This window comes from Staurois parvus, unplaced genomic scaffold, assembly GCF_062004578.1.
Source record: "Staurois parvus isolate SC_StPar_1 unplaced genomic scaffold, SC_StPar_1.0 ptg000104l, whole genome shotgun sequence".
Lineage (NCBI taxonomy): Eukaryota > Metazoa > Chordata > Amphibia > Anura > Ranidae > Staurois > Staurois parvus.
Genome location: NW_028317900.1, coordinates 3,612,887 through 3,638,674, shown reverse-complemented (window position 1 = coordinate 3,638,674; position 25,788 = coordinate 3,612,887). Strand labels below are relative to the sequence as shown.

The 25,788-nt window shown below is 38.4% G+C and overlaps 1 protein-coding gene across 5 annotated transcripts in view; it reads right to left on the bottom strand.

Annotated features, from left to right (window-relative positions):
* Window positions 1-4,111: 4,111 nt before the first annotated feature.
* The window catches only part of NOVA1 (NOVA alternative splicing regulator 1), a 117,229-nt gene continuing 95,552 nt past the window's right edge, over window positions 4,112-25,788 (bottom strand). For 4 of the 5 annotated variants that reach the window (XM_089671273.1, XM_089671276.1, XM_089671275.1 and 1 more), the window contains exons 3-5: window positions 21,742-21,908; window positions 17,284-17,355; window positions 4,112-8,140 (exon numbers count right to left, since the gene is read on the bottom strand). In XM_089671273.1, the coding sequence (XP_089527399.1) occupies window positions 7,133-8,140; window positions 17,284-17,355; window positions 21,742-21,908 (1,247 nt within the window). In that variant the 3' untranslated portion in view covers window positions 4,112-7,132. The remainder of the gene's footprint in view (window positions 8,141-17,283; window positions 17,356-21,741; window positions 21,909-25,788) is intronic. The other variant, XM_089671274.1, reaches the window with a different exon arrangement.

Here is a 25,788-nt window from a genome sequence, read left to right as displayed (position 1 = left end):
TATTGGATAAGGTGTGGGCAACCAGGCAAGCATTGGCCACATACATTCAGTGTTTAGTGGCATCCTCTCTGTAACAAACATAAAGGAAATAGTAATGTGTTTTAGGTTCAAATGTCAGTATAAATAAGAAAACAATCTGATTTAACATTTTTATTAACTGGGTATGACTCTAGTGATGTGGAACCATGAACTAACTATAGGTTGTAATCTGCTACATATACTATAAGGAAGGTCCTTCAAAGAGCATACAATCATTTTGGCTAATCCATAGAGCATCCCTGGATCCTGAAAAACCGACTAGGACTTAGGTTTAAGATGATGGCACACCCACCTTCTGTGTTTAACTGGCCCATAACTGTGATGAGTGGTTTTACTAACCTATTAGGGAGTGGGAAGTGGACTAGAGTTGGCAACCACTGAAAAAGGTTATTTTTCTATTTGTAGATTGTCTTGAATTTCTGAGTTACCTAGGAATGCTCAGTAGGACAGCAGAAAGAATGCTCAGGCCACTATAGATGCATTTTTTTACAACATAAAGGGGAGCTGGCATATTCTTTTTAGCACACCTAAACATTGATATTTCTAGGATTCATCACCCACTGGCTTCTTATCTCTCTAGCAGCAATAAATGGAGTCTCATCCTTCATGATGCCATAAATGGAGAGTTCCATCAAAAAGGATTACTGACAATGGTTGTAGCAGGTGCACAAAGTTAGAAACTCAGAACCAGAGATTCTGCAACTACAGAGATATAACCAACTAGTGGGTAGATTTGACCTTCTGGGATTTACCAAAGGTTAATATATTTATTCTGGCTCGATTTACCTTTTAAAGGAAGCCTACACTAAGAGAAATATTCAAATGTCAATTGCTGACCTCCCTCTGCAATGCTAGTTTTTTGGTTGTAATTCTGATTCAATGTTTTTGTTGCTTTCTAAGTCATTGGCCTAGAACAGGGGTCTCCAATCTATGGTCCTCCAGCTGTTGAAGTATTACAAGTTCCATCATGCCTCTGGGAGTCTTGCCTGTGGCTGTCAGAGTTTTGCAAGGCCTCATGGGACTTGCAGTTCCTCAACACCTAGAGAGCCAAAGTTTGGAGACCCCTGGCCTAGAACAAACATGCTGGTTATAAATAGTGCAGTCAAAGCTGCATATTTGTTTTGGACCTTTTTTTCAGCATGATAGGTACTTAGCATTTCCTGAAAGAGAGGTCAGCCTACAAACTTTCCCAGTATGGGTTTCCATTAAGTAGTGAGGAGTTTTGGTATTTCTGCTCAACCTACATAACATGTTTTATGGAATAATGCAGTTATTATAATAACTTAATGTGATGCAATTGTTTTCTTTTTAGGAGGACGTGTTTTTTTCTAATTCTTTGCATAGATCAGAGTTGCGCTGTAACTCTTGACAAGTGCTGCTTTCATTAATTGCTGGTAATAGCTAGTTGGTAGGGCTTACAGCACAACACTGCTCTTTACTCATGTCATTAAATAAGCCCTAGCTGTTTATCAGTAGAAAGCAAACACAGTGGTAGATACATACAATATCTGGGGTGTGAAAAAAGCAGAGTGTACATCTCATGCAAGTTGTAGTGTTAATCCTGTTAAAGCACATGCAATAATCTGTGGTTCTTTGCTAAAAAGTTCTGGGTTCTATTCCGGCCTCAATGTCTCATTTTTCTTAACTGAGAAAAATCTCTTCATCTGCCAGTGCCTTGTCTACTAACCACTATAATGTCACTTCTTATGCAGTGTATATCCAGTATAATTGTAGCCCTGTGAACACTGCAAGCACTATATAACATCAATACATCTCTAAACACAGGCAAAGCAAAACTAACACTAAGCCCTTCTAAACTGCAGGAACTGGTAACTGAGGCCCTCTGTTAGCAGATAAGAGGTCGGTTCAGCTGAATGCATTAAAACTGTGTCAATCATGTTCTGAAATAATCATTAGCATTTAAATTCCCCCATTTTGCAAAGGATGAATTGAGCATTCCAGAGTACAGCTGAGCGGGCTGGCAGGGTCTCTGTATCCATGGCAATCCCGATCCAGTCCCAATGGTCCATGTATGGGAGCTCATGCTTGGACAGAATTAAAGTGTGACAAGGCATAATTGAGTGACTGGTTTACACCACAACTGTGAGCTACAGAATTAAAAAAAAGAACTGCAAGGGGCAACATCTGAGTAACAGGAACTCAGAGACTACTGCAAAATGTCCTTATGTGTTGAATTATGGCTTACAACATGGCAACTCCCCACTGGATTTTGTTTTATTAAATTTGACCCAATATCGTAAAGGAGCAAGCTGTTAAACATCTATTTAGAACAATGGTATAGCAACTCCCAGTAAAGAAATGTTGCTAAATCTAGCTTGCTCTATATGTTCATAAAGTGCAACTGCTTTGTGCTACTGGCAGATAGCCAGGTTCTTTATCATTTTGCATCATAGGAGAAGAGGACAGTGCTGCTTTGTACACCTTTCTTGTACTAAAGTGCTGAGGGATGGAGGGGTAAGACTGTACAGGAGGTGCTAGGTGCAGGAAAATCTATGAGTGAAGCTGAGTTAATGGTGATGCTGTAAAGAAGCACATTGTCAAGACATGAATGGGTCGGGCATTCTTTTACAAGACAAAAGCAGCTTCCTGTGTAGTCCTCCGCTTCGAGACGTGCTGCTGGTTATGATTCGAAATGACAGGCAAAGAAACCTTTTCTTTGTAAACCGCCCCCCTCGTGGTGAAGTTATAATAATTGTGGTTCCTTCTGTCAGGTTTTCAAGACTGAGGAAGGAAATAGATCCATTGTATACACCCATGAGCTATACATAGAAATGGACACTTAACCCTCTCAGTGCCGAAGAGGGACTACAATGAAATGCCTTAGAGACCCTCCTGCGTCAGAGATTTAAGAGCTATTGATATGTTGCAGGCCACTTAAATTGACAAGAAGGCACTTAAAGAGCACTCAGCGGCTATGGAAGAGTAACCATTTCTGAAACATAAAAATATGTGGTACTGTACTGTCACCTGGTATTAACAACATTGAGGTGGCAGTGAATCATTGAGGCGTTGGTTGAAATGGCTGCACTGAAAGCAGAGCAAGTTACATATTCAAAGTGAGAACAAAAAGTACTGTAAATAGCAATTGACTTTAATTAAACAGACAATATGCTAGAAACAGGTACATGAAGTTCCCCCAAAGCAACCAATCAAATGCCAACTGTTATTTCTGTGATGAAAGCTGATTTCTAACTGGTTGATAAGGGTTGGTGCTGCTTACGTTCGTTGTCTCGCTCATTTGTTTTGTTCAGGAAGAGAGTGTATAGTCAAACAAGTGGGTCAGAAAGTTATCACAGCTATAAAGGTGCCTTATTGTCAGAAATGGCTGCAACATGTCAACAGAGATGGATATAGGAACATCCATGTAATGGGCTGAGAGTAAGCCCAGCTCCCACAATACACACAGTCTGAGCCAGAGGGTGCAGGTTTCTCACACTGTGAATGGAATGTATGATTCCGAGATACTGTTGGGATAGAAAGATATGACAAAGGGTTTGTAACATTTTCCCCCAAGAGTTCATATAAACAGATCCCTCAGAAGCCACTTCTCTGCCTCTCACAGCTCTTGGTATTTTAAAGTGTGAAGCAGCTCTTTCTATTCCATGATAAAATAGCTCTGCTGCTGCCTTTATTGCAAAATGAATATGCTGCAATGTGCATGGGTGCTGTGAACTCGGGACTATCTTCCCAGACTTTTCTCTGTAGAGAATAGAAGATTACAATCTAGAGACAAGGAATGACCCTTGTGGAATGCACCCTGCCACTGTTGTCTGACCACACAGTTAACCAGAAGCAGAGCGTTGTTAGTGCCACATACAACACGTCATGAGAGGCTGACGGCTGTAATCACAGTAGCATCCGGTGCAGCATGTTCATTTTAAGGAGGATATCTGAGCATGAAAAGCTGATGACCTGCAGCTCTGTGTTGGTGCACCTGCTAACACCAGGACAGTGGGGAAAAAAATCTGAGAGGTATTATTCACTGTTAATGTATTATAAATGAATTGAAACTAGTGACATGCAAGGAAAATAATGAGACGGGAGACAGTGATGGTACATGATGAACAAAGCACATTTATAATGATATGAGTAAATATATTCGCATCATCGGCTAACCACTAGTTACACTGTATTGTCATAAAAACTTACAGAGCTACAGAGACTATTAACGATAAATAACCATTACCAATTAAAACACAGTTTGTACGACAGCTTTGCTCTTTCCATTTTAAAAACAAGCAATATCATTCCTTTTTTTTTTAATATATATCAGTTTTCTCTTCTTGAAAATGTTTTTTTTTTCTTTCTGTAATCAAAGAGAAAGTGAAAATGGAAGGAAAGTAAGAAGAAATTGACTTGATCATCAGATTGGAATGGCTGGTTTCCCCCAAACTTGAGAAGCCTGTGATACAACTTGTGGGTACCCCAGTATGCCTCACAGGCCTCTGGGAAGTTGGGGGGCTCATAACAGTGAACAGAAACTGTACAGGAGTAAGGCAGGAAAGTTGAGGGTAAGGGAACTGACAGTAAGGAGGTCTTAAATCAATATTTCAGTATCCATTAAATACCGGACACTGTTGACTCAATAAAACCAAAATAGTGATGAAGGTCATTTTTTTTCAATGAACTAAACAAAAAAAATCATAAGGGTAAACAAAAAAGAAAACAAAAGATCACAGTTCAGAAAGAGAGATGCTGGACGAGAAGCCAGACGAGAGGACATCACAATCATTGTTCAGTTATCGGTTGCACAGGAGGAGCAGCGGAAAATGTCACTGAGTTGGTTATGATGGACGTTATCAATGAATTGAAGTTGAGATGGAAGGAAAACTGTTGTTTGGGAATTTCTCAGCCTGATGATCCAGAGGTAGCCAGCATTTTAGTTTTTTTTTTCTTTTTTTCTTTTTTTTATTATTATTATTTACTATTTTAATTACTCTCTTTGTCCATTGATTTTGTTTTTTTTTTATTGTTTTACGACTGCATGCATAGCATGAGAAGATGCTGGGTTTATGAATGGCCACATTTTCAGTGGCTTGAGGTGGCCCAAATGCAGAGGTTAACATAATGATCTGGCTAGTTGGCACTCAGAAACATGGAGGAGGTGACAAGTTGGAGAACAAAAAGGCTTATTCTAGAAAATAAAACCAATAAAAATGGCCCTTGGAGGAACCTGTGCTGTGACAGGTAGACACACGCCGGAAATGAACACTATCTCAGCTAAACGAGCATGCAGGGAAGTACTGACTGAAGCCGACATAAAGATGCCCCACGGAAAAAGAACATGCAGGTAAACGACTATCGGAGCCTGCAATGGCTGGTTGAGCCTTGCCCCGGAGGGATCAAAAACAGCTAAAAATCACAGATACTGTTCACAGTAAAATCTACATTGACAACACTAAGAGATTGCTAGTGTTAAAATTATACACAATCAGAAGCGTTTTTAAAAGGCAACGCCCTCGCTAAGTCGTTGCAGATAATGAAACCTCATCAACTAACAGTTGGCACTTTAATCTGTTGTGTGTGTGCGTGATTTGGCTTAGAAAAAACTCCAATACGCTCACAGCACAGCATTATATCTAAAAGGGGAGAGGATGTTAATGGATCAACTGGTGCATGGCTGGCCAGGAACTAGGGGGTCTGCTTAAAACCCCAGTCCTACGAACCCCAAATGTAAACCTTTAACCTGAATTGAAAGCAATAGTTAAGTGTCTTGATCATATCCTACCTTGGAGAATAACAAACATTGTAGCTAGAGGTTGTGCGTAAAAAAGAGGAATGCCTTCTGAGTTACAATTGTACCACCTCAGCCCTGCAATCATAGCAATTAATTGGTTAACTAGGACTGCCATGATGAAATGTTACTAAACGGGTGACAGCGTTGTTTCTCCAGAGCAGGATTGGAAACAAGGTCATCTAGGGGAGGAAAGAAAGCTAGGCTGATTTATTAAGCAATTAAAACAAGATGGGGTGAGAGACTGGGGATTTAAAAGGATTTCAGCATGAAGGGGCAGGAGGGAAAACCCAATGAAGGAAGAAAACAGACACAGCTCTTGTCAAAACCAAACGTCACCCATCAGAGTAGTTAAATCTGATGAGATTCATGAGCCATAAATGAGAGAAATGGAGCCTGGCCAGCCGGAATATTCACCGCCATACAGGTTGTTATGAAGACACTGATCTGTAAACTTATCAAAAAAGGTTATTTTTTCCACAGTTTTAACCATTTTAATATATATTTTACAGTGCTTTTTTGCAACTATATTGCTTTTAGATAATATATATATATATATCTCTTTTAATGTTTTAATTTAAAACTATTTTTCTTTTTTTTTATTCCAAAACTTGATCCCTCACACGCTGCCACCCCAGGGCAGGACGCATGAGTGAAGTTGGACAGTGCTTTTGATTTTCTTTACTCCCTTTTTGTTTTATAGGTACCTCACCCACCCAACCCTCCTGCTGTTTTCCAGCAAAACAGTAGTTCAGTTACAGCGTCGCTAAGGACTAATACTGATTACCTTGTGATTCTGAAGGGACCAGCAACACGTGGCTCTGCAGTGCATTACTGGACACGTCAGCCCTCACAGAGATTAAAATTAATGTGTCACTTCATGTTTACATTCAGTTCATTTTCGACTACAACAATGCTGGTAAAATGGCAGGCTTCAAAAAATTTTTTTGTTTTTTTTTTTACTTTCTGACGCGTAAACAATAAAACCTCAACAAGAGAGAGATAACCTGTCAAAATCCTTCAAATAAAAATTAAAAAACTTAAAAAAATAAAAAACACTAAAAAAATTCCCTCTCTAAAACATCCGTAGAACATGTATTATTTACAGATGCGCTTTGTCAACACTGTTGCGTTCATTTGCATAATTATATATTAATAACCCGACGCACACACTTCCCCTGCCAATAACAAAAAAACAAAACAAAAAAGAATATTCAAATAAAAAATAAAATATAAATCGCTCCTGCAAAATACAGTACATCCATGAAAAGAAGAAAGGGGATTGGGGAGGGGGACAATTAAGTTAACATCCAGGAAAGGGAAGGAAAGGGAGGTCATTTAACCCACTTTCTGTGGGTTGGCCGCCCGGACACCTTGCTCGTAAGTGACTCGTTGCGTTATTAGATACTGGGCAGCTTGTGTGGCGGCTGGTGTGCCTGTTATGGTTACCTTCCGGTTTCTGGTGCCGGGGACAAACTCCCCCTTTTTAGAGATCTGTATCCTGGCTCCAGTCAACTCCTGATATTCCACCAATGTCTTGCCACCTTTGCCAAGTATGGCACCTACCAGGTTTTCTGGCACAGCAATTTCTACTACGTCCTTGGAGCCGTCCGTTGACTTCTCAGTCCCCAAAATGGCACTAGCAGCTAGAGGGGATGCTGCCCCGAAATATCCATTGGTAGCTGCGGTGGCAGCAGCCAAGCTGCCTAGTGCAAACGTCCCAGCCGCTCCTCCAGCAGTACCACCACCCGCAGTTGCTTCGCTGGCGTACGTAGCCAGCAAATTGGCTGCTGCAGCTGCGGCTGGGTTGGCGCTTGCAGCAGCAGCTGCTAATGCTCCTGTGGCTGCCGCTTGACTTAATCCCAACCCTAGCGTATTGAGGTTGTAACCATAACTGGCCAAAGTGTTGAGTGCTGATGTAATAGCAACTAGATCATTGCCAGTAAAGCCAGAGAGAACAGCGGGGAAGGCTGCTACCCCAGCAAGGTTAGCATGTCCTAGGAGCCCTGCAGCAGCAGCAGCAGTAGGTAGAACTTCAGCAGTGTTGGCATAAGGGGATCCTGTGGGATTGGAGTTAGCTACAGGTCCTGTAACATTGGCATAGCTGATGTTCAGACAGCTACCACTCTGTGGGTCCTCTTGGATCTTCTGCACTATCAGCTCTACTGCCTTGCGGTTTTGCTCTGGCTCGCCACTTACAGTCACCACTCGTTCCTGCAGATTAATGCCATCTGGTTTCTGGGAAAGCTGCACCCATGCACCAGACTGTTCCATTACCGCCTTCACAGTGGCACCTCCCTTCCCGATGATCAGACCTGCAGTGCTGTTTGGAACGATGATCTTCACCTAAGGTCAAAAAAGCATGAAGAGGAGCCCATAAAAAAGAAAAAGAGAAAGACAGATGGAAATCACATGAAAAATAAAGAAGCATAAATCTTAATGAGGTGTATGATGAAGGACAGTAACTAAGCAAAATATAGTAATTAGTATATAGTATAGTAATTGTTACATGGCAGAATCATAATGGGTATCTATTTTTAGTCAATAGCCTTAAGAACCACATTTACAGAGTCAATCAAAAGAACCACAATTTAAGGGTGGTGAAGGGCTTTTTAATGTGAACTCTAATAAGAGTACCTACGTTAACAAATGGGACTCTAAGGGTGCCCAAAATAGCTATGAAATAATAATAATAATAATAATTTACTGTTACATAAATATAAGGGGCCAGTTCACACCAGAATGTGATGCGAGGTGAGTTCTGTCTGTATTTCCTTCACAGTGCTCAAAACACATTGCCTTTGCAATCTTCTTTGGGTGCCAATGTAATGTTAATGGCACCCCAAACACAGATCATAAACACAGTGCTTTTGCAGGCACCAAATCTCATGGTACTGCAGTAAAAAATAGTGCATGCATTTCCCAGAATTCTGGTGCTATTTCAGCCCATTGAAATTAATGGGCTGTAAAATCGCCCCACATCAGAATGTGCAGGAATTCAGGTGTGAACCAGCCCTTTAAAATAAGAAAAAAAAAGTGAAAAATTTTGTTAAAAGCAACAAGAATAACTTATAACTTAATGTCTCAGGAAGGCTTTGAGGTTTAATTGCTTTCAGTTTTTTTTATCTATCGTGTTTCAGATTGTAGGAGGGCTTTACTGATATCACCTACTGTGCTTTTAGTGTGTATATGGTCTAAAGCAAGGGTAGGCAACCTCAGCTGCACAGAATGAATAAACAGAACTCTGCACAGTCTCCCTGTTCATTCACAAACCAAAGCATAGTGAACACAGTTACCCATCACTCACTTTGTTCATTCAGAAAAGGAAGAGGGCTCTAAATGACATATTTAGTGGCCCCTTCTCCACTCCCCATTCTGAAATGATCCCCCACAGCAGTCAGCGGGAGAGTCGACTTTCAGATGTTGCAGGAAGAAGATACAGATGATCTGTTCCAGTAAATGCTGCCAGTCCTGTCCAGGTCCTGGGGGTTAGCAAGGAAGGAATACAATCTACCCATCACCTACCCATGAGTGACAGGTAGATTGCCATCGATGGATTTCTGACCCCCCATCTAAATTCTGATACTCTGATTCTAATAATTCTGTTACTGATGCTTCACAATTGTAAAAAAGCCCAACATGTAGGCTTACAGCTGCAGTCGTTTCCCCATCTAAAATTTTATATACATAGTCTTATATATGTCTAGAAAGTGGCCTCTTGATCTTGCCTATATAGAAGGCCTTACATATTCACATCATTAGGTACACCCCTGCAAAGTTTTTGCTGATTGCCAAGGGTTAGATGTCGGCTAGAGATATATGCCAGAATACATTTATATGCTACTTGGCATCTAATTTATAATTGTTTCTTATTTTTAATGCAGCATTGAACTAAATCACCTAGTGATCCTGCCAATAAGTCTGTTATCATTAATTAAATAATTTCCTTTAACAGAGCAAGCTGTCCAGCAGAAAATGGCAGTTAGAGGGTTGAGACAAATCATTTAACACTGACAGGGGTGCTTACAATGGCCAGCTTTTATTCATTTATGAAAAAACGTATCCCTTGGGGAACAAAACTGTTGCTGTAATTGCTAATAAAAATGTTCAGCTTTAATTTGTTAGTCAAATCCATCTGTATTTGCAACTACATCTAACACTACACTCCCCAGACTGACAATGCTGCTCTCCAATGTGTCTCCATTACTCATCCATCCAGAGTGGAGACACCCTAAGACAGTAAGTGTGTTACTAGACAGATAACCAGATGAAAATAAAGAGGAAAAAAACCTAAAAAATAAATTGGTAAAATATATTACATTTTAGTTTTTGGATTTAATACCGCTTTAATATACATGTGTATATATACAATATATGTAATAACAAAATATTGATTTACATATGACATAGTTAGTAGTTATTTTTGGTACCCTTCAAGTCCCATTTACATGATTAGGTGTTCTGCTCTTTAGGTTACAAGGAATGTGGTGCCAATGGTTCTCTCTTAATCCAACTGAGTTTGTTTATTAGTCCCTAGTAAGACTATAAGTTTTAGAATGCCCAGCAGAAATAGGTCTGGCATTTTACAATACGCAAACTGGTTGACCAAGCCAAAGTTATGACCCAGCACTAAAATCTCCCCAAAAAAAACTGTTTAAAAAGTCTCAAATGGCAAGTCAAATATAATTATATCGATATCATATAATAATATATAACTTTGATCATGCTATTGTTCCAGTGCCATCTGATAAACTTTGGGATGACTTTGGGTATCAACACTGAAGACAAGAAAATGTAAAGCTATTTACTATAACAACCAACTACACTGCCATTTTCCATGGTCAACACCTCCACTTTTTCTTTTCCTTAAGTATAACCAAGACCCTTTGTTTGGTAGTACACCTGGTGTCTAATATAAGGATATTTCTATAAGGAAATCTCAACCTAAAATGTTCTTCTGTCCAAAACTCTCCCATTCTTTGAAAGAATAAAAAATTGTATACTTTATTTTTATTTTGAAGTGTCATAAAATTAAATAGACACACACAGACAAGCACAATTTCTAATACCAAATGTTTAACAGATCTAATCATAAATAAAATGGCTTACATTATATATGATCTGCATGCAGGGATCAGGTAGATAAATTATATTGCTGGTATAATTCTAAACTAAGTCACTAATATTTGTAACAGGTCATGGGAGCAGCATGACGGGCAGCACAGAGGCTAAGTGATTAGCACTTCTGACTAGCAGTACTAGGGTCATCGGTTCAAATCCAACCATGCCACTACCTGCCTGGAGTTTGCATGTTCTCCCTGTGCCTGTGTGTGTTTCCTCTGGGTACTCTGGTTTCCTCCCACACTTCAAAGACATGCTCATAGGTTAATTGGCTCCTGTCTAAATTGGCCTTAGTATGTGTATGCATGAATGTGAGTTAGGGACCTTAGATTGTAAGCTCCTTGACAGCAGGGACTGATGTGAATGTACAATATATTTGTAAAGCACTGTGTAAATTGATGGCTCTATATAAGTACCTGAAAAAAAATAAGAGTGGGAAACATCATAGGTGCAAGGCATTATTGTCAGAGATATTTTGCTATGCTGTAAAACTTCTGTAATCAATTTTGTGAATAAATGTCCCAGTAACATGATAACAACCTTATCGGTCAATCTCTAAGATACTAATCTGTGTATCCACTGTTGTTACCTGGAACACACAGTAGAATAACTTTCAATCAGAAATTTCAGTAAAATTGTTTTTCATAAAAATGATTGACACAAGAAAAGGATCAATTTATCTGAATTTGACTGGATTTTCTACCAGGACAGATCACTCCTAGAATATATGCTGTTTATACATAAAGGCAACTTATTTTTTAAATCAATATCTTTATTATAATATCTATGTATTAAACTTTAGTTGTGATGCATCTCTATATCTATTTGTACTATGTGAAATCTTTTCCGTAGCTCACACTGAGGAAGATTTACTAAAATTGGAGCACTTATAATCTGGTGCAGCTGTGCATGGTAGCCAATCAGCTTCTAACTTCAACTTGTTCAGTTAAGATTTGACAATAAAACCTGGAAGATGATTGGTTTCTATGCACAGCTGCACTAGATTTTGCACTCTCCAGTTTTAGTAAATAACCCCCAGTGTATTTTGCTTTACTGTTCTTCAATGTGCTTCAAATAATTCTCCTTGGATTTAGGAGTGGGCTTTATGCTTCACTCAACTTGTTGGCTACCTTGTGACTTTTGAATTGTGCGGCATTGCATAAGCAGAGACATCTACGTTATTAGAAAGGGTTAAAGGTTCAATGCCACCCAAGCAAAATGCAAAGGGGTGAGAATGGCTCCTGACAGGCGCTCATAGGCAGGAGAACACCCGTAAATTACAAAATCGCTAGCAGGACCAAAGAGCGCAGAGTGTAATTGACTGTAATGAAACATTGTAATGAAATGATTGATCTAATTAGCTCTCCCTGGTTATCAGTCGTCCCCTCTGCATGAGGTGGGTGTCACAGTCTCATTCTTCTTGCATGTAAGGCCCGTAACTGAGAAGGAGACCTGCAGTGTTTGGTGCTGGTTATGAAGTATGTTTATTCCGCACTGACATATATCCATCTATATATATATTAAACTGCTTAACTACTTTATACATTTGTGTACCCTAAATATGGAAGGACAGTACCCAGTTTATCATATGGCACTTGAACTGATTGTTTTATTACTGTTAGCAAAAAAAAACAAAACAAAAACAAGATTAGAAATACTGTTCTGAGCATGTTTTCTTGTACAAGCTGCACCTTAAAACAGTTGCAAAGTTGCAAACTGCAATTGACTGCCTAAGGAAACAGTAATCTGAAACAACCACTCATGAAACATCTGTGAATGATTGACATGTGGAGTCACAAAGAAAAATGTCTCACTAAGGGGGATGTGCCATGATATAACTGCCCATCCATAGAGGCATAGTTCACCTTTACCAAACTGTGGATGTAGACAAGGGATGCCTGTAGATAAAATTGACCTGTGCAGCTTTTATCATTGTTGAGTAATGCCCTTTGCTATATGTGTAGGTCATTATATTTACGGCATGAAGAATGAGTTAAAAAGTCCTAGGACGTTGCTAAGAGAGTCCTTGCTGTTAATGTTCACCTCCACCATCACAGGAGTCAGCTCTCTCTGATTCAAACCCTTTCACATGCACGCTCTCCCCTGATGCAGTATCTCTGAGCTCAGTGCTTGAGAGCTCGCTCCTGTGATAGTGAACAGTAACAGCTAGACATCTCATATCAATGCCCCAAGAGTTTTCCAGTCAGGTTGCAGGATGTATATAAATGGCCTACACCTATACACCTATATTCAAATTTGGTCAAAGCTGCACAATTTATTTTGACACCCTTTGCCTGCATAGGCAGTTTCTTTGGTAAAGGTGAAATAAACCATTAAAGCAGAACTCCAGTCAAAACTTTTTTTCTGTTGCTTTGGAAAGCAGGGGTAAATGTTGGAACCTTTGTCAGATTTTTTTGTAATGCTGTCCGTGGGCCCCTGGGTAGATAGGTTTCCCTTTTCTGCACAGGAAGTAAATGGAAATCTTCCCAAAGTGAGGAGAATTTCCAACTTTGAGAATTGTCACTCGAACAGGTATCCCCATTCTGAGCTTTCGACTGTAATGCTGTTGCAGGTAAAAATGTAAATTATGCATTTTCTTTAGTTGCTTGCCGATCTGCTACAGTACATTTACTGCGGCAGGTCGACTCGTACAGGCACAATCACGTACCTGTACGTTGCAGCTTTCTTCCGGGTCCGCAGGCACATGTGCTCATATTGTATTTCACTGTCATTTACTGCAGCCCAAGCCGATCACCAAGTCCCAGCCAATGGTTTATGGCTGGAACCTGCTGATTGGCTCAGGGAATGACAGAAGAGAGCCCTGTGTTGGTAAACAATACAGGGCTCTCCTCAGACATCAGCGATGTGTGTTTTTTTTCTCCCCGCAAAGCAGGGAGTAAAAATCGGCACATTGCTGAGGAAAACAGCACACAGTACACACACAAACATTGTTAGGCACACATTTAACCCCTTGATTGCCCTTGATGTTAGCCTCTTTTCAGCCAATGTCATTAGTACAGTGACAGTGTATATTATTAGCACTGATCACTGTATTAGTGTCACTGGGGATGTCAGTGGCAGTTAGTCAGTTCCCCCCAGTGCCAGAGTCAGATTGTCCTCCGCAACGGTCGCTGATCGCCACCATTAGTAGCCTAAAAAATAAAATAAATACAAATTCCAGTATCTATAGCATAGTTTGAAGATGCTATAACTTTCACGCAAAAATCTATATACATTTATTGGGATTTTTTGCCAAAGACATTTATCAGAATGCATGTGGCTATAGTTTCTAAAGACATTTGATTTTTATTTTCATTCATTTTATTGAAAATGCTTTATAGCAGAAAGTAGAAAATATTGTTGGGGTTTTTTTTCCAATGTTTTGGGACTTTTTTGTTTTTGTTTGGGGTCTTGTTTGTTTAAAATTAAAAACCAGTGCTGATCAAATACCACCAAAAAAAAGCTTTATTTGTGTGAAAAAAATGATATAAATTTAATTTGCCCACAGGATTGCATAACCGCACAATTACCAGCTATCAGTAGATTAGTGCCGAGCAGCAAAAAATGGCCTGGTCATAAAGGGGGTAAAATCTTCCGGAGCTCAAGTAGTTAGCTTATTGTGATTTTGGATTTAGGATTTTCCTTCACTTGGTGATAATGATCTTCAGAGCATTTACAATAAGGGCAAATCTCCTAAATGGGGATGCAGATAGCAAAAAAAGCATGACAGACGTTTGCACCCTTACTCACTCTGTGCAAAACTAGAAAAAACATTTTGACTGGAGTTCCACATTAATGGCTTTGTCATACCACTGAGGCTCATCCCACTGTTCTGCTTGACCTTAATAATGTATGAATGTGATGACATTCCCATTCACCTTCAAGAAAGGGAAAAAACTGATACCCACTCACATATACACTATTCAAAAACAAATTAAAAATCTTTGTGCACCTTAAGGATTGCAACTGAAACATTCGATCTACAGTACCCCGAGGGAAGATCAGCAATCGAACCAGGTGTACTGCTTGTGTATGGCTGCTCTTATGCCTGTTTCACAAGCCAACATAGCTGAAAGCAAGCAAATTTCGAGCTGGAAGGAAATACCCTTTAAGCTCAATTGGCAAAGACAAACCAAATGTTTACCTTGACTGTTTTAAATTATTTGATATGCATGTGTGGACTGAAACTAGAAGGCATCTGAGCTGCCTGGAGGTTCAAGGCCTTAGCCAACCACTATGATCTGCCTGTATACATTCATAGGATCACACATTCATAGTTTCCAAAACTAAACAGTGAAGTCCCTGAATGATATGAATTAGCATTAGTAGTATGAATTCCACACTTTTAAAAAAGTAACTCTTTGGATACTAGCAATTTATTATTATTTGATTATTTTATATAAGCATTTTCTAAAACAAAACATTGCTATTATACATTGTATCATATCTCATACTGTACCTATGCAATAGCAATATTTTAAAACAAATGTACATGTTATTAATCTAGCAAATAAAATAAAACAAAACTTAGTAAAGTTTTCTGAAATCAATGCAGAGAATAATGGAGTCAATGGATTATCTGAGAAATGTCTTTTCTAGTGTTCTTTGTGGCCTATTTATAAAGATCACATCAATATTTTCCAATTTCTTTCCCAATATTGTTACTTTTAATGCTGTTCCATGCTTTTTCTCGACTCACTGTAACATACTTTATAAGGGTTGAAATAAACTATTGAAATCTCTTTGTAAATCAGATTTACTAATTTATGAACATTTACCCACAGGTTGTTTTGCCAAAAATGTCACCAATAATTTAGGCCACCATTAACTAAACAAGTTATCCATCATTTCCAATGGAGAGGAGCTAGCCCAAGAAATTTCCTTGAAGTAGTCTCTTTTTTTAAACTGTATTCATTGATATGTGGCCAGTTTACTTTCCTACATCTTTTTACCTCATGTATTATTTGCAAGTTATATAAAATGGAAATGTAATGGTGACATACAGTGCAATATGGCTAAACAAACAACTAATTTTGCTGACTTTTATAAATATGCCACATAGTATAAATGATCATTCATAAAATTCTTATAATATGAATTATTGTTTTTACAAAAAAAAAGTGATGTTATAATATAGCAGGTCATTTCTAATTCTTTCAAATCCCCATGCATGTATTTGATGTATGTCTGCTGATTAAAGAAGATGATCATTCTATAATGCGTACACTCAGGGGTTTTATATATATTTCAAGAACAGATTTAAATTTTAATGAATTGTACAGTGCATTAAACTCCAACACTGGGGCCAATTGCTGCAAGTGTAAAGGGTCTGTTGCCTGGCCAGTGAGATTCCAGCAGTCACACATCTGTGCAGGTTAGAAAGTGATATATGAACTTTTACTAGAAGTAAAAGATCATGTCTCCTTCTACTAAAGCAGACATGATCCTTTTTTCCACCCTTTTTTTCTTTTATATTTAAATCTGCTTCATTGAAGCTGACCATGCAGTACGTCTTGTGTGATATGACTCACCAAACGCTATAATGAATTAGGGACTTCATGAATAAAAGCATCAACCAGCTATATTGCCATCCTGCAACAATGTCTGTTGTTATTCTTGTTCAATGCAGGAAGTTTGAGTATCAAAAAGCCAATATGAGAATCTTATGTTATTTCCCCAAAATCTACAGATTTACTATTGCCCTGGCATATGGAACTTGGAATCCTGAGCAGTAACTTGACTGTTGTCTGTTGGGGAATGAAAACAGCTCTTGGAAATTGGACCCAGTGGTTGGCTGCCCTTTTCAGTCTGCTTTTGAAAGATCATGTTTGACACATTCTATCTATCTATCTATCTATCTATCTATCTATCTATCTATCTTTGTTCATTTGATTCTATAATATATAATGATATATATTTTTTAATAATAGTAGCAGTGACTAGTAGAGGCTGTGCATGTAGAGGTAGTAGTAGAGGATGAGCTCAATGCCTACTACAGACAGACAACTACGTATGAAACATAAATTGCCAGGAGCTTACTGGATGAAAAACTTAAAGCTACTTTGTTTTTAAAAAAAGTAGAACAAAGAAAATCTAGAACTGATACACAAATAAACCAGCTGACTTTTTTGTTTTCATTTTCTAACCAACACTGTGAAAAAAAGAAAGCTGGAATCCATTGGTTTCTGTGGGCAACATCTTCTCTTTCATCTTGGTTTTAATGAGTCCCCTGTATATTGTACAATTTAACAGAAACTGAGCATTAATAATCTAGAATGTGAGAATTTAGTTAATGATGATCCCTGGCATGTAGATGGAATTGTACTTTTCTGTGTGAAAAACATGAGACATGGAGAATGGTACTGTACCTGGCTGGCTCTGGAGATGGTCATGGGGTCGGATGGAGAGGACTTGGTGGCTGGTGGTAATGATGACAATGTCTGCAGAACAAAGCAGGGTCAGAAGCAGAATTCAGTCAGCTCTAGTAATAAAATGACCCCTTCACTGCCAACAGGCTGGAAAGCCATTTTGAGGCGCACACTGTCTGGCATTGAAGGAGTTCAACCAAAGGGGGAGGAAACATAAAAACAAAGTAAAAAAGCATTCTCAGGAAGAGCAAGGGTGGAGAGGAGGATGGATGACATTGGAAGAGTGACAGAAAACAAAACTATTTCACCAGGAAAGATAAGAAAGGAAAAAAAATGCCATCACAAGCAACATATACAAGTCAAAGCAAATCAGATTCTTGCTACTATATGTGAGGAAACAGAATCAGGAGTTTTTATAATAGTGTAACCAGTGTACTATTATGTGAGAGGAGAGGGTTTAACATAGTAAGGGCCATACTAATCATGCAATTCTAGAGAGCAATGTTCATCAGGGGATTTTAACTGACTACAGTTAATCTAACTTCATGAGTCTCAGAGACCTGCAATAGTTTCTAACAATTGCCGCAATGCGCAACGGTCAACAACCACTGAGGGTTCCTGCAGCCCATGTAATTAGTCTAATTAACTGCAATTTGTTACAAAACTGATCAGCTGCGGAGGCAGGGGTTATACTGTTCTTGCCCAATGACACAGGGGCTACAGGGGTTAAACATTTTCATACATCTGAACAGCACACACCATTTGGGACCTTCTGCGTGTTTCAGGATTTAAATTAAAATAGCAGCTGCAGAAAGGCTACTGTTCACAATTAACACAACCCCTTCAATTGCATGTCAATTAATTCACAAGTGAAAGGCTAAGCAATTCAATAACAACTCTGGAATCTCTATTTATAACAATTCACCTTATCAATTCTTTAAGAATTATTGATTTAATTGATGCCTCCAGACTTACTTTGTCACTGTTTCTTTGTGATTTGTTTTGAAAAGGCAGCCTGGACTACTCATTGGGAATTATAATTTAATGATAATTAAGTAATATGTATCATATTTGTCCAATAGGGTCAACTATAAAAGAACTAAAATCTCATATGTGTGTGTCTTCAGACTTCATATATTTCTATAGATACCCTAAGGGTGAGATATTTCCACCAGAATTCCCATTTCCAGTCTGATACAGTTCCCATTGCAAAACTAAAACAAAACTAAATTAGAGGGTAACACTTTGTTACAGTCTTGTCTCTGGATAACGGGTGACAAAAAGATATAAAGGTTAGCAGGTGATTCAACCCACTAGGTACCGCTCAAAAATTAGCAATTCATTTTGAGTGGAATTGGCCCTTGCAGGGGTATATTCCGTTTTTTTTTGCAGTGGCCTGTTTAACATTTTAAAGCAATTACAGGTAAACCTGTAGCAAGGAATAATTAGCCAAGCCATGCATCAATATTTTTTAAGACTTTAGAAAACATTTTAGCAAATGGAATACACTAAATACAAGACAACCTAACAAATCATGTATTTTACACACCTCTTGCTCCACATAAATAGCAAAATAATCAGTCACAAAGCATTTTCACAAAACATATATACTGGAAAAATATCTTTATTTAGGACAATAAAATAGATTGTCAGTGATCAAGAGACATCAGTCTGCCATTGTAATGTAACTTTATCACAGCTTTTCTGTTTTTATTGGATATTATAAGTATAATAATTATAGAAGTATCATAATTATTAGCGCTATTTGAACACTCTGTAATATATGGCAGTCAGATTTATTCTTTATAATGGCAAAAAAATAGTGTTACTATTGAACATTCATGTGTAGTTTGATTTGATTTTTCATTATATATGTGAGAAAATATACTCATAGTAATGTGCATGATGGCTAGCATATTTCAGCTGGCATGGATGTACACTTTACATATATACTTTATAATAACCGAAAAAAAGCAAAATCTACTTTCCCAGTTAACAGTAGGGCCATGTTAAATTAACAAGCAAACACAATTGTGACAGTGTTGTTTTCAGTGCTTCCAGTCCAAGCAAGACTAAATTATCCACCACAATCTTAGAGCTCTTGTACAAAATATCCTCACTTGAGTTTCACTGCCCTCCTTTATGTCAGCCATTACATGAGAGTCTGTTTGTTTTACGTTACAGGGAATGTAAGAAGAAGAAGAACGCTTGGATAAGATTCATAGAGGCTGCAAGTCGGAGAGAAGAGAGCTGGGAACTCTCATGAGGAAATCTCTCTGCTGGTATCAAACAGATTTAAGAAGCCAGATTCAACCCAATAACATCCATCTGTAATTGGAATACCAGTTTTGGGTTCATTTAGGGGACAAACGTAGGAGGCCATCTTAGGGGAAGATCTATAAAGCAGTGGCATTGCATTACCTTGGCACTACTGTTGTATTCAAAATAAAAAAGGTATATAAAGCATAGGGCTTAACAAATGTTCCCTCCTCTTCATTATGCTCAGAACTCTGAAGCATGTGAAGCCCTAATTCAAATTAACAAATGTCACAGTAATGTGACCAACCTCACCTCCGATCACAGAATGCTCTCTACAGTGTCATGCAGTAAATACTTTGTGAAATGACTCCTAAAATGCAAAGCATAGTGTGGTGTAAACTCTGCGCAGTGCAGATAGTGATATCTGCTTTCCTTTATAAAATGGCCCCTATGTCTTTAATGTGGAATTTTCTTTTGCCCATTTATAGTAAGTAGTGATTAGTTAAAGGATTGCACCTTTACTTCTGATACTTACCTTCTTACACCCTCAACCCCCACCCTGCACATCCAGAGAAGCAAATTGAAAAAATCCTGATGTATGCTCCATGTTCCCCTGGGCAGAGATTGCTCCTGCATACCCCAAATTACCAGGTAGTTCACCTGCTCTGGTAGGTGTAGTGTTGGTGAGGGAACCTAGGAAAGGTAAGTATGGTATCAGCAGGAAATGAAGGGTTGGGTTGGTCTATTAAGTAAACCTGTTATTTTGCCCTTAATAAGCAAAATACGGATTCGCTTTAAGCATATCATTTTAGAAAGTAGGCTTGTTTTGTTGCCAGCTGCCTCAGCATATTAATGGAGAGCTATGAATATCTTAATTAGAAAAGTGACTTGTAACTTCTAAATATTGCTTCTACTTGCTTTCCCATCAACCATGTATTGTCAAGTGTTTCTAAGCATAACTGAAAAAAGAAACTAATTCTTTTAGGAAAGCCAGTCATTTAGCAGTGTAGGGAAGCCTGTAATTCATCAAGCCAAACTTGTAGAGTTGCAAAACAATTGTGCAGGATTAATTGTTTGCACATGCTCAGTGCTGAGTGATAAGCTCAAACTGTGACATCCAAAGCCACAAAACGAGTGGTGTGATCTCTAGTTAGGTTGTGAAAGGGATGTCTAACATTACAACAGAACATATCTAACAAAATGATGCAACAAATTATACGTTTACTTCATCAGATCTCATCAATATGCTTTGTCAATGTTTCCTGAGTGTGTTATAGTGTACTGTATGCTTATTTTACAAAAAAATAATTGTTTTCTCATTAATGCTGGTAGTTGAAAATACGTGAACAGTGACAAAATAATGGCACACAAATGTCTCTTGAAGACTGAAGAATTAGAGGGAATTTTGTACATGGACATTTGGTCCTTACTATTGCCTCTAGCTGAGCTTTGCTGCTTTCTATTACTGTTCAGTAGCACTTTTACAATGTAAGTGGACTTGGGAGAGAGTTAATGACCCCTATGAACATAGCACAGAGCATGCATACAGTCATTCAGGGCAATGCAAAAGAAGGGCTTCAGAAGTAATTCTTCTTCAAGCTTTTGTCATTCAATGCCCTGAATTACCATATGGCCAGCCTGTACAGACATCCTAAGGGTTAGAAATCAATTTGTCTGGTTCTATGTGTTTACAGTGTTTGCTATTAAATGCCAAGAGAACACCACAGCTCAGCCAGAGGTGTACTACAGAATAAACACCCATATCCAAGCAGCCCGCTATTTGTAATCCATTAAAGAGTCAGTCCATCTAAAAGTGATATTTTAGTTATAGGTGGGGCTTGAATGTCTGAGTCATCCCACAGCTGCTTAAATGTCTTGGATACTCTCACTCATAATAGCCATGGAAGTTGTGTTGACTCAGACACTCAAATTTAAGATCTTACCAATGACATCCCAGGGATAAAAAAAATTTCATGTGGTTTAACTCTCCATTATCTATCAAAAACTGAAATATTAGTTTAGTGTGGACTGGCTCTTTACTGAATCAGCTAACTCAGGACTGGAGAAATACAGGAGTCTGAACAACTTAACTTGGTTTTAAATGATATATGATTTAATCCATTCCTGTGTTAGCCCACTCTATGCGCTTGAGTTTAATTACTTGTTCTCAATAACAATAAGGGGGCACAGAACACATACTTGTTTAATGCGGTCGGGATTGACTGTTGTTTGTGGTTGCAGGATGCTAACTGGCTCAGTCTTGGCCACGTTTTGTGGCATTTCTCGTATCTTCTCTGCAATGAACCCATGGACGGCATTGAGAGCTTCAACCGTGCCCTGGATCAGACAGACCCTCTCTGTGGTACCTGAAAGATAGAAAGATACATGCTTTGAAAATATATTTTTCATGTCATCACAGTAGCATGTAGTGCATATTAATGAACAATTGAAGGCAATACCATAGATCTCTCTTTGGGGCTGATCTATAAAAACTGGATCAAAAAGAATGGAGCTAGAGGGGAGCAGATTCCAATGGCAAGCAATCCAGTTTTATTGTTACAATCAGTCATAGATTATACATTTGGTTCCTTTGATGAATTGCTTTAGTTCTGCCACAGTTTTCATAAATAACCCCCCACACTCCCAATTATTACTGGTGTTCAGTGTCCTTACAGAAATGGCCCTTTCAAAGAAAGTCTAAAGTCAGCATTTTTTCTAGTTTTGGACAGAGTGGGGAAATGTTAGAACCCTTGTTGAGTTTTTATTGCTGTCTGTGTCCCTGTTGATGAGATTCACTCTCTCTGTCTCTTAGTTACCTTTCCTACCAAGAACGTCAGGAAGGAAAAATCCAAAAATTGGAGTTGCCACCCAAATAGAAGTAAATGTAATTCTCCAAAATAGGACCCTGATATGACCAAAATTAAAAATTAAGTTTTGGCTTCAGATGCTTTAGGCAGTAAAAGGAAAGCACTTCATGGAATGTACAAAGCTGAATTGGAATATAACAATGGAAAAAAACTCATTAAAATATAAAATTAAACATTCACATCAGTCCCTGCCCTCAAGGAGCTTACAATCTAAGATCACTAACTCACATTCAGACATACACATACCAGGGCCAATTTAGACAGGAGCCAATTAACCTACCAGCATGTCTTTGGAGTGTGGGAGGAAACCAGAGTAATAAATTACATTATTACAAGGAGAACATGCAAACTCAGAAATGCACTCTATGTCATGGTTGGGATCCAACCCTAGTGCTGCTAGGCAGAAGTGCTAACCACTTAGCCACTATGCTGCCCGATTCTGGTCAAGTGTTGTATCCATTGAAAAAATTATACTGTTCATCCATATTGAGTTTTCTTCTCACCATCCTGACTTTAAGGTTTATTGGTACTCATTTACAGAGTCTGGCTGTCAAATAATGTCAATCAGTTCTGCATCTTTTGTTTTTCTTTGTGGATAATTAATATGGATATATCTATTGAAAGACAAAATAGATTGATCTATCTTTACTCTTTACAAAGGTTCTCTTGAAATATTAAATAGTCTCTTAAAGAAATGATAACCAGAAAAGGAGGTTATATATCCCCCCAGGGCATTCTGAATATTTCACAGTCTATCTGGGGTTTAAATTATGGCTACACACTATAGACAAGATTTTTGGCAATACTAGGACTAAACAGTATACTGCACAACCCAGTCATTCTTTTTCTGTGGAACTGTATGCATAATTGTATATGTCAAAGCTTCACTACATGAACTGCTATTATTATAATGGACTCTTGTCATATAGTCATCTGCCTTTACCTTTTCTGTTGCAGGCTTCACAGTGAATAGCATGCAAATATAATGAAGGCATTTAAACAACTAAGCTTATTTAGCCTGCACAAAGAGCAATCATGATGGGATCTAACCCAAAAGAACTAGATTTAAGTAGAAGAATGCCACCCGCAATTTATATTACTTAAAATCCAAATTTTATCCTGGTTATTAAACATTAACGTCAGCTATCTTGGACTAGCAATTGTTCAAATAACTGAGTATTTCTATGAAAAGTAAAGCACATATCAGTGGGGTTTCTGAAAATCAATGGGGTTGATTTACTAAAACTGGTGAGTGCAAAATTGGGTGCAGCTGTGCATGGAAACCAATCAGCTTCTAACTTCAGCTTGTTCAATTAAGCGTTGACAAAAAAAACCTGGAAGCTGATTGGTTTCTACGCAGAGCTGCAATAGATTTTGCACTTTCCAGTTTTAGTACATTAACCCCAATACCTTTTGTATTGGCGTTACTAACAGAAAGATACAGAAAAGTGCAGTTTAATGCTATTCATGACTATTGATGCTGCTAGCAAATGTTAATTGCTGTAAACAATGTGGATATTAAAGCATTGGATTTGACAGCAGAGAACAATACTTTGGCCATCTGCCCAATCTGCATATTGGCTGTAGTTGAAACTTCTATTTTGCATCCAAGCATAGCTGTCATTCACCAGACCACCTACTGTTTAAAATAAGCTGATCCCAAAAAAAAAAATGGTGTCCTAGATACCCCTACTTCTTTCCCATGTGAACAGGCAGGCCAGGTATTCTCAATCCCAGCTACCAGAAAGTCCTTTCTATCTTTTGCATACAAAGAGAAAGATTTGCAGAGTGCAAAATCATGTGACAAAAGTCTGCGCCCCACACATGTCAATATCTACTGGCAACAAGAACAAATTCACATTAGATTTTAGATTAAGGCAATTCTAGTGGATATTTTGACTTCAGCAAATCTGCAATTTTAGCTGGAGACACTGAAGGATCAGTGGGGCAGGTCTTGATTTTTGTAGCAAATACAGAACAATTAGATGGACAGATAAGGTTTTACCCATATATTGGCAGACTAGGACAATGTTTTATGGTTCACAGGACTGCTTACTATGTGTTAGAAGTTTATGTAACTAAGCTATTGTTTATACATGAATACAAGTAATGGCTTCGTTCAAGCATCTTACCATGTTATAATATATAGATTAACGCTTTATATCTCCTGGGGAATGTGGTGGCCAGATATTTGCCATTAAATTCCTTCTTCTGCACACCTATGAATGGTACCCTAGCTGGGACCTTCAAGAAAAAGAAAAAAAAAAGGAGGGAGACTTTTGCCTCAACATGGAGTGTGAAATTCTGTGGCACATGGCACAAGGGCACTCCATTGCAGAGATCCACTAGATATGTGATTCCACCTGCCAACTGAAATATCAGTTTTGGGGTATAATGCATCTTTAACAACGTGCAAAGAACAGTGAGGTGTTGTAAACAACCAGAGTGGCTAATGTGACATGGATTTCTAAAAGGTCAATTGAGATGCCACACAACAGCTGGTAATGGGTCACTATGGGACTAAATAGGCCAACAAATTATTCTCTGGCTTTTACTCATTTCTGTGTGATAAGGAAATCTTACTGGAGGGCAACAAGCAGAAACTTCTCTGCTTGATAATACATTGCAGAGTTGGAAGAGGGAGCAAACAACAAAATGTCTCCCTTTAGATAAATATACTTGTTGAGGTTCCTCTCTCTGCTGCATGTGCTACCAAGCCATTGAAAATCACTGTTGAGAAAAAAAACCCAAATTCTTCAAAATCCTTCTTCCAGTACCTTTCGGCCAGGCATTATACATTTATGAATGCCCTCTTATTTCTAGACTGACAAATACAATCAATATCTTTTGCTGGAAAATAGTCAGCGAGTGGAAGAAGAATTATCTCCCTTTATTTTAGTGCTTTTTGTTGCCATAAAGTGGCACAGCAATTCTCAGCGGTGATCCACACACCCGCCACGCTGGCAGAGCTGTGGTTACCACCGGTAATAAAAATAAAAACCGTAAATCAACAAACCCGAGGAAAATTTTGTCATGTTTAAAAGCTTTCAGGCTTCATTAGTGTCTAAAAGGAACAGCAGGGTCCTTCATCATGGTTACTGAGCTGACAGGACAGAGCACTGTATTATAATGCTGCTGAGACGTGCTCACATAAAGCAAGGAAAAAAAAATAGCTGTGATAAGTGCTTCCCGGTCCACAGTATAAATCAAGAAAAGGCACAACATCTTCCTTGCGGACACACAACCCTCCCTCTCCTTTTTGATGCCAAGATCATGAAATAATTGAAATAACAAAGTAATCACTAAAATAACCCAAAAGAGGTAAAGTAAAGGTATAAAGACTGAAAGAAAGTTTTTGGGAAGGCTACTACCATGGCTC